At 47.8% G+C, this 9,581-nt stretch overlaps 1 protein-coding gene across 2 annotated transcripts in view; it reads left to right on the forward strand.

The window, feature by feature from the left end:
* Window positions 1-9,581, forward strand: part of PTPA (protein phosphatase 2 phosphatase activator) — a 37,291-nt gene that overhangs the window by 7,900 nt on the left and 19,810 nt on the right. For both annotated transcript variants that reach the window (XM_004375749.2, XM_023730802.1), the window contains exons 2-3: window positions 2,526-2,623; window positions 5,566-5,652. In XM_004375749.2, coding sequence (XP_004375806.1) covers window positions 2,526-2,623; window positions 5,566-5,652 — 185 coding nt within the window. The remainder of the gene's footprint in view (window positions 1-2,525; window positions 2,624-5,565; window positions 5,653-9,581) is intronic.

A 9,581-nucleotide genomic window follows, 5' to 3' on the forward strand; every position in this document is an offset into this window, starting at 1 on the left:
TTTCCTGCCTCATCTATTATAGCCCCTTCTGCTAAGGGTAAATCTAGACCTGCACTCCCTTCCGTGGCTGTCTTTAAATCATTGACCCGCAAACGTTGCTGTTTGGAGTCTATTCTGTGGTCTCTACACTCCACACTTGGGGCTCTCTGGATTTTTCGGGGCGCGAGAGCTCTCGCCCCTCCTCCCGTTTCCCGACTTAAAGTTGTTCTGATTGTTGTTAGGTTGGTTGTTGCACTGGTTAGCCCAGTGAAAGCCTTTGCCGCACCGGGGACACTTTCGGTTTGGGAACTTAGCATGACTATTTTTACCCTTAGAACTGTGGCAGTTTTTTAAGAAATGTCCTGGTTTGCCACATCCGTAGCAGGTGACAGTGGCAGTGGATGGATGGAGAGCTGCTGCTAATATCTGTGCCTTATGAGTTTCTGTGCCAACATTTTGACATGCCTTAATCATATCAGCTAGAGTGGGATTTTGTCCCCTTAGAGGAGCTAAAACAGCCCGACAGTCAGCATTAGCATTTTCATAGGCAAGTTGGAGACAAAGAATTTCAGCTGCTTGTTGATTATCTACTTGTCGGGAAATGGCCATTTGGAGGTGGTTGATAAAATCAATGTAAGGCTCATTCGCCACTTGACGAATAGTGGCAAATGAGCTGGTGGGCGTCTTGGAATCAGGGATTTTACTCCAGGCTTTGGTGGCAGCATCAGAGGCTTGAGTGAATGCTCGTCTGTCCGTCTGGGCTTCGGCCTGAGGAGAGGAATAGGGCCCACTACCTATTAGCATGTCAGCACCGATAGGAATGTTATGGTTTAAATTATCCATCGCACAAAGGTGACAATGTTCTTGATACTCTTGGCTCCATACACTAAACTGAGCAGGGGTTAAAATTGTTTGCATCAAAACATTCCAGTCCCAGGGGGTCATTTCTATAGTCTGTCCCAAGGCCTCTACTGTTCCCCTTGTAAAGGAGCTTTGTAAACCGTTCTCTACCATGCTTTTACGGAGCTCCTTTAGAATGTGAAAGGGAAGGCCATCATGACGAGGTGGCCCGGCTCCCCAGATGATAGGAAAAGCAGAAAGCCCTTCCTTCTCACAGCCCTCTCGCAAGCACCTCTCTATAAGGGACTCATGTTGTGAGGAAGCAGTCTCAGAAGCTGCAGAGGGAGGAGGAGGAGGAGGACCAGAGTCAGTTTCTTTATTAGAGGAGGGAGCTGAGGGAGCTGCTTTTAGGGGTTACAGGGCAAGGCAGCAGTGATGCCATGCAATAAGAACTGAAGCAGGGATGTTCATGTCACGAATGATGTTACCGATACATTCCCAAGCTTCTACATCAAGGTTTCCCCGCAAAGGATACCAAGAACAGGAAGACACAATTAAAAGAAGAAGTTGGGTAAGAGCTTCTTCTGACACTTTAAGCTTAGAGGCCTTTAACAACCCTAACAACTGGGTTTTGTGTTGACGCTGTTCAGGAGAAAGAGAATTCCCCATGGTGAAAATGGAAACAGAAACAAAAGGGAAAGAAAAGTTCAAAGAGGAAAACAAAAGCTCCTGACCTGAAGCAATCCCTCAGGAGCGGTCGGGAAAGCCCCGCTGCTCTAGGGCTAAAGCAGCCTGTTGTGAGAGCGCCCGGGGAGATTCCGCCTGCGGAAAGACCCCAGTGCCCTCGGCTGTGAAGGCAGCCTGAAATGGACGCGTCCTGTACTCACCACCTGAAGGGATTGAGTGCGAGGGTATCTACAGCTCTCCCCTCACACGGGGCACCATCTGTCGCAGCGGTGCGGCCATCTTTGTTAACTGATAAAAAGTTAAAAATGAAGAGAGCTTTGGCAAGTCTTTCATTTTGGTCACATACTCTAGACCCATCACTTTAGGTGAAAGTTTACAGAGCAAATTAGTTTCATTAAACAATACACAAATTGTTTTGTAACTTTGGTTGCCAATCCTGCGATGTGTCAACACTCTCCCCTTCTCGACCTTGGGTTCCCCATTTCCATTTGTCCAGTTGTCCTGTCCTTTCCTGCCTTCTCGTCTTTACTTTTGGGCTGGTGTACCCATTTAGTCTCGTATACATGGTTGAATTACATGTGTTTAATTGTTTGTTTCATAGGCCTGAGTCTTTGGCTGAAGGGTGAACTTCAGGAGTGACTTCAGTACTGAGTTTAAAAGGGTGTCTGGGGGCTTTTTTGTTTTTTTCTTTCGAATTTCCTGTTTCTGTCTAAAAGGTCAGCTTGGTTTAATTTTTTAAACTGTTCTGCCCAGATGGGGAGTGGGAGATGAGGACCTGGCAGAAGCACAGACAGTGTTGGTTGTTGAGGAGTTTGCCAGTGTTGCCCTGCTCCTTGCAGAGTAAGGAAAAGCAGGAGGCCAGTGGGTTTGGCTTAACAGGCTATTACTGTGTCCTGGGAGAAGGTATCTGGTTTCTGCTATGGCTTGGATGTTGGAGTCTTGCTTTAAAAGCGTGAGTGTGTATGTGTTGTGTGGGAGGATTCTATTTACCTGCTTGCTTTTTCATTTTCTTTGTCAAGATTCTTTGGAGGAAACCCTTCCAGCTTCTCAGAACTTCATCATTCCAAAAAAGGAGATTCATACAGTTCCAGACATGGGCAAATGGAAGCGTTCTCAGGTACAGTGGTGTCTGCATTGTAGGGTCAGAACTGGGGTAAGGCTACAATTCTCCTCTGAGAAACTTGGGTTTTTTCAAAGACAATGGTTTTCTAAGCATGACAGGGGCCCTGAGCTCCTGGCCCTTCTTGCTGTCAGAGCCTGAGCTGTTGTAAGCTAGGGAATGCGGTGACAGAGGAGCTGGCTGCCCCTCCTCCTCAGGGGCAGCACTCAGAGATGCTTCTGCCCAAAGGTCTCTGAGGGCTGAGGCCAGGGTAACTCTGGAGAGCTCTCTGCTCGTGGTTCTCATAAACTGTTGACCATTGAGTGTTGTGTTGGCTGAGCACGAATGTTCTGAATGATGGAGTGGGCCACTTTGATTCTTGGTTGTAAGTAATAGCAAGTCTGAGAGTCAGCATATCAGAAGGAGAGGAGGTTATCTCATGGAAACTTAGGCCGGGGTTGTGGCTGTGTCTCAAAAACACCAGGAACCAGGGCCTAGAAGACTGAGTGGGGGAAGGCAGGAAGTCCCCTTCTCTGCAGACCAGCTTTCTCTGCTACACAGTCCAAATGGAGGGCAGAAGATAGTTTGCATCTCCTAAGCATATGGTGCAGGTGTGTGAAAGACTGGGATGGAGAAAAAGAAAGCCAATTTCAAATTCTCAGCCATTGAAATAATGGGGCGGATCATTCTTTGTGGTGAGAGGCTGTCCTGTGCATTATAGGATGTTTAGCAGCATCCCTGGCCTCTACCCACTAGATGCATGTAGCAACTGTCTTCTCCAGTTGTGACAACCAAAAAAGGTTCCAGATACTGCCAAGCGTTCCCTAGGGGCTGAATTGCCCGCGGTGAGAACTACTGCTCTGCCCTGAACTTGTGTGTGTTTGTCTGTATCCATACGTGGCTTTAGTTTCTTGCTTTCCCCTCTAGGTATTTTCCAAGGACGACTAGGTGCTTATGATGTGAGATCAGTTCTGTGGATTGTCATTTTTTAGGTGACAAAACTGAGGCTGAGAGGTAAAGAAACTTAGCAAGCTAGCACGGTTAGTAAGTGGTTGAGGTGAAATTCAAAAGAGTCGTGCTTTAGAGTCCCAGGTGCTGACCTACTATGTTCTATGCCAGGAGTCAGCAATTATTGCCTGCCAACCTAATCTGGCCTGCTCTCTGCTTTTGTAAGTAAAGTTTTACTGGAAAACAGCCATACTCATTTGTTTACATTTTGTTTATGGCTGCTTTCATGCTACCATGGTAGAGTTGGGCAGAATCGAGAAGTTGAGGCTCAGACTGGGCCACACAGCCCAAAGTATTTACTGTCTGGCCCTTTGCAGGAAAAGTTTGCTGACCCTGCTATAAGCACCAACACTTTTTTGGAAGTGTTGGCCACTTTTTCTTCTGGAGTGTGTGTTCACCTGATAGAAGCCTTTTACTCGCTGTAAAGCTCATCAGTCAAGTGCGTGGACCTGTCGTGGCTGGACCAAGTGACTCTGTTGGAGTTGTGCTGTGGCCCATAGGGTTTTACTAGGCAGCAGAGTGCAGTGGCCAAGAACATGGGCTTTGGAGTCAGAGAGGTCTGGGCTTGAAACCCTGGGCTGCTGTTTTCTCTTCCTGTGACTTAGGCAAGGTACCTAACCTGGTTGAGCTCAGTTTCCTCTACTGTAAAATGGGTTGTTTGGAGGCCAGGATGACTTAAAGCCCAAAAAGCAGTTGGCCTAGTGCTAGGCATACAGTAGGCTTTATTGAGCAGTAGGCATCAATTATTATTGATGTTGTTATTACTATCATTATGTTGGCAGAGACTTTGCACACAGTCGTGTTTGTAAGAATGCCCTGAGTGCTAGTCACCAGAGACCTGGACCTATGTGGGAGCAGGGACATGTGGAGGGTGAAGCTGTCCATTGCTGCTTTCTATCCCTGCATTCCAGCATGCTTTGCTGATTGGAGTGATTGTGAACATTGGCTATCATAAATCAGTCAGGACTGTGTGCCCTGGGTAGGGAGAGTTGCTGTTGGTAATCTACCTGATGAGTTGTGTGACCCCTTATTTCTACCTGGGGCCATTCCACAGGCTGGCAGGAGGATCTTGGCATAGGAATGCTCCCTTCTAGATATTAAGTCATTGGGCATAGTTGTCTCAGGACTTGCTGTGGGTACCACTGGCATCTTTAAGCTTGGATAAGGAAGGAAGAGAGTAAGAGAGAAGAGGAATGGGGAAGAAACAAGACCAAACAGGAGTTACTTGCTCCCAGGAACTGCCTCACCAGGGGCCTCTGTGCTTTCTTATTCCTCTGCTGGGTGTAACCCTCAACCCTGTAGGGAAGAGAGTACCCACTTGGAAGCTGAGGATGGGTGTGCTGGGAGACGCTCCCACAGGATGCCTGTGTGCAGAAAATAGCACCTCCTGAGAACAGGGCATCTGCACAGTCTAGCTTGTGGTGGGGGAAACACCCAGAAGATTACTGGAGGAGGGACTGTGGGCTGAAATGAAGGGGCAAGGGACCCTCAGTGGTGTTTCTTAAACTCCTGGCGGTGTAGTATAATGGTCAAGCTCTTAGCCACTCAGCTTTGCAGTTAGGCTGGCTGAGTCTTAGCTCCACATCTGATGAGATCTTGGTCTCAGGAGTCCTTGGGTAAGTCACTTCTCCTGAAGCCTTGTTTTTTCATCTGTAAAAGGAGTATATCAATAGCATCTACCTCATGGTACTGTTGTATAAAGAAGCTGCTGGCAGCAACAGTGAGCACTCAGTATATGCTGGCTGGCAGTCCAGGGGTTATTGTTGTGGTTGACTTGCTGGCTTTTTTGGAGGTGGGGTATTTGGTGTTATCTTTCTACTTCTCCTGCTACCAGTTTGGGAGTTAGGGGTAGCTTGGTACTCTTTGGTAACTGTGTGGAGCTGGAGGGCTGGCCAGGGTGTACAGGGTGGTGGACCTGACACCCCTCTCCACATCCCCACTCTGTTTGGTAGGCATATGCAGACTACATCGGATTCATCCTCACCCTCAACGAAGGCGTGAAGGGGAAGAAGCTGACCTTCGAATACAAAGTCTCTGAGGTAGGTACAGGCAGGTATCCTGCTTCAACTGCCTTTCCAAAAATAGCTCAAGAAAGTCACATGTGCTCATTGCCCACAACTAGGACAGTGCAGAAAATATGGTCACCCAAACACAAGTGCAGTCAACATTTGGTGTCTACGTTTCTAATCTTTTTTTAATCTGTAAATAGACGTATATTTATAAAAATAGGATCAAAGTAAATATGCTATTTCAGTTTTGTTTGCTGGGGTTTTTACATAACTGTTTAAATTAGAAAAGATTACAAAGAAGTAAATGTGCTTGTTCATTGAAGAGATCACTAACAGAAGCATGGATAACATTAACAAAAAAGCTGACCTCTCCCTATTCTTTTCCCTCACATCCGCTGCCCAGGGGCAGCCCCTGTTAACAGCTGGGGAGTACTGCTAAGACCTTCGCCTGCTCACATTCCAGGACATTGTGAGGAGTTCTGTTCCTACAGAGTAAACAGCTGCGCCACTGAGTTGTGCTCTTATTCATTTCAACAACTGCCGAATTTTAGATTTTTAGGTTGTATTCCCTAAGCGTTGCTGTCCTGGGGGCATTGTTTACTAAGGATTCACTCCTCGAAGTGGAATTGCTGGATTGAAGGACACATTTTTTAGACTTTGGGTTCACACTGCCAGGTGGGTGCTTTTTAATGCTGCCTCAGAGCCAGACTTGTTCGTGCAGGGAGGGCAAGAGCTGTGTGCAGGCAGATACCCATTGGAAGGCATGGTCCTGCAGGTTGCTTGCTGTTGCTGGGTGCTGTCTCTCAGGGCTGGGTCCCAGGTCGCTGATAGCCTCTTGGGTTGCTGTCCCAGTTGGCCTGGAGCCACCGTGACCTGTTTGTGTCAGACACAAGGGCCTGTGCTACTCTGTCTCTGGGCTTTGTCTCACCCAGCTCTCCAGCCACAGCCTTGGGCCATGTTGGGTAAGTGGTAAGTTTCTCCACCTGTCCCAAAGCTAACACTGCCCCCTTAGCCTTCATACCCTGCTCTGGTGGAGCCACCTCTTCCTGGGCCCTAACTGGCTGCTGGGTAGTGTAGGTCCTTGCCCTGTTCACTTGAGGGGAGCCAGGCCTGTGCCCCAGGATAGTTTGCCTTCCTTTGGGAGCTGGCCCACCAGTGGCTTCTTGGATTCCTCTTGGGTCTGCTCAGCACCCTGGCAGTGGTTGTGGGTGCAGGATGGCTGGGGAGAGAGAGGGCCCCTCTTTGGGTCAGTGGTGAGGGATGCTCAGCTGTGCCTAGCCAGGGAGTGTGGTGGAGGAAGGGCTAACTAAAGGAGAATGTTCTAATTACTCCAGCAAATCCTTAGCTACCTAATCCCTTTCAGGCTCCTTAATTGCCCTGGAGGCTTTTATGGCAGGTACCTACACCAGCCAGCTGTTGTCTTAGCTGAAGAGCTGTTCTTCTGGCAGAATGCAGCATGGGTAAGAGTTTGGGTTCTGGAATCAGGCTGACTGGGTTTTGATACCCTGTCACTTCTGAGCTGAGTGACCTTGTTCCCTCTGACCCTCTATTTCCTCTTCTGTGAAGTGGTAAGAGTAATCAGACTCCTACGTGGGTCCCATCACATTCACTGAGATCTCGCATGTGGGGTTTTAGCACAGTGCCTGGCACATACTAAGTGCTGTTATTATTATTAGCTATTGTCATAATTAGCTTTATTCAGTTCTGGCTTTCAGTAGCATCGTGGTTGCTTTAGTTTAAGTTCTTCCTCAGCTGGGAATCGTTGCATGGCTGGTGGGCTGTTCCTCACAGAACAGCAGAGATGACTAGTTTGGTCTCTAGAGGTCTCTGAGCTTCCGCCCACAGCCGGCAGGGATAGCAGAAGGCATGGATCACAGCACGTGGCTGCAGGCCACAGATGGGGCCTCTCTTCTGCCTGGCACAACTGCTAAGGTCTCTGGCTTCCTCTTGCATCTGCCTCCTACTGCAGAGATGGCAGCTGCGGCTTGGGAGAGGGCAGGGTGGTCTAGGGTGGCGGCTTCCAATACCACCCACAGCAAAGAGAACAAGCAGGGACAGTGGAGTGCATTTGTCATAGACTCATAGGCAATTAAGAGGGCTGTCCCTCTTTTGAGATTATGTCCATCCTACTCTTTGGGTGATTGCAGATAGGAGGTTTATTTTTAGGGTTGTTCGGTTTTTTTTTTTTTTTTTTTTTGTATTAAAGGGTCAAAATAAAAAAGTTGGCAAGTAAAATTTTGGGGGAAAATTTTACCTGTCCAGGAAATCCAAAAGAGAAGCACTGATTCAGGAAGATGGAAGGTAGCTCAGACTATTCTTTGACCCTCAAGGGGGTCCCAGGCCACAGTTCCCTCCCCTCCAGCAAGCCCCAAACAATAGCGGCAGCCCCTTGCATTCAAAAAGCCCTCTCCAGAAAGGGGAACTGGGGACCTTTTAATTATTCATTGGTCCAGCTGACCTAGCAGCTGGGGCCTGGCTCCTGTTGGCCTCTGGAGCCACCTTCTTTATCCCCTTCAGTGCCTCGCCAAAGACCTGAGATCTCCAGGGAATTCAGGGCTTGCTGGGGCCAAGATTGCTGCACGATCCATTGTTTAAGTCACAGTTGCTACATGGCATCAGGTTTGGTCTGTCCTCATTAGCCATTCCTGCTTACCTGGTTCTTCACAAAGCTAGACCCTGGCAGCACTTTCTTTCACATCTCAGCAAGGCAGCTCTGTGTCACCCTGGCCCTCTGCTTCCACCAGGTGTAAAGAAGTTACCCTTCTACAGGTAACTTTTACTCTCGTACTCCCCAAGCTTAGGCAGAGATGAAAGAGAACACCTTTCTGGGCCATTGTTGTGTCACACAATGCCAGAGGGCCATTATTTACATAGACTGCAATGTGATTTATTCCTCCTGAAGCGAGGCAGCCTGGGGCACTGGCTGACATGTGTTCTGTTAGCCTCTCCCCTCCCTTCCCCAGTACACAGCTCTCAGGGCTCTTTGCTCCTCTGCAGAGTCTCAGCAATAGTACACCTGACTGTGCCTTGCTCTCCTCGCAGTCACAGCTTCTCATGCGGGCATCCACCCTGCTAGCTCCCCCCAGTGCCAGATTTCCTGAGGTTTCTCTTTATCTCGTTTGTATTCACTAAACACTGGCAGGATCTGGATCTGCTTCCTGGCAGGGACCCTCTTCCCAGGGTTACCTGGCTCCGAATATCTTCCGTGTCTTGTGTTCCCAGAGCCAGAGCTGTTCTGGCCCACTTCTGCAAGCCATACCCCAAAGGAGTACCTTCTAGCCACCCTCAAGGAACTTTGGTTTGGATAGACAGCCCTATCTGATGTCCTCAGGGAGTGACAGGTCCTTTGTGTGCTAATGCTATTTGTAAAGGCTGGACTTTGCTCTGCCCTGTGACACCACTCCTTCCTCAGTTCTTCTGTTGGGAAGGTGAGAGAGATGGGCTCTCAGACTCAGCTGGCCGCATAAATCATTGCATGCAGTCACACCTTTGACCCAGCAGTTCCACAAAGAGTCACTAGTAAGCTTGTTTATCAGTGTTTGTAGTTGTGAACTGTTGGAAGTAACCCAAATACTTAACAGTGAGGGATTTGCTAAATAAATTATGGTACATTGGTACGATGAAATATCAGTCACTTATTAAAGGATATCGTAAAGTTTTGTTTGCATGTTGATGTGGGATGAGGTTCATGGTAGACTGAGGAAAATGAGCAGGCTACAAGGCCCTATGATCCATTGTTTTTTAAAATTATAATTTATTTTATTTTATTTTTTAATTGTGCTTCAGGTGAAGGCTTACAGAACAAATAGTTTCTTGTGAAACAGTAGTACACATGTTGTTTTATGACATTGGTTAACAACCCCACAACATATCAACCCTCTAACATCTCAACCTTTTTTTTTTGGTGAAAATACACATAGCCAAAGATACAACATTTCAAAAATTTCTACGTGCACAGT

Source organism: Trichechus manatus, unplaced genomic scaffold (assembly GCF_000243295.1).
Source record: "Trichechus manatus latirostris isolate Lorelei unplaced genomic scaffold, TriManLat1.0 scaffold00038, whole genome shotgun sequence".
Classification (NCBI taxonomy): Eukaryota; Metazoa; Chordata; class Mammalia; order Sirenia; family Trichechidae; genus Trichechus; species Trichechus manatus.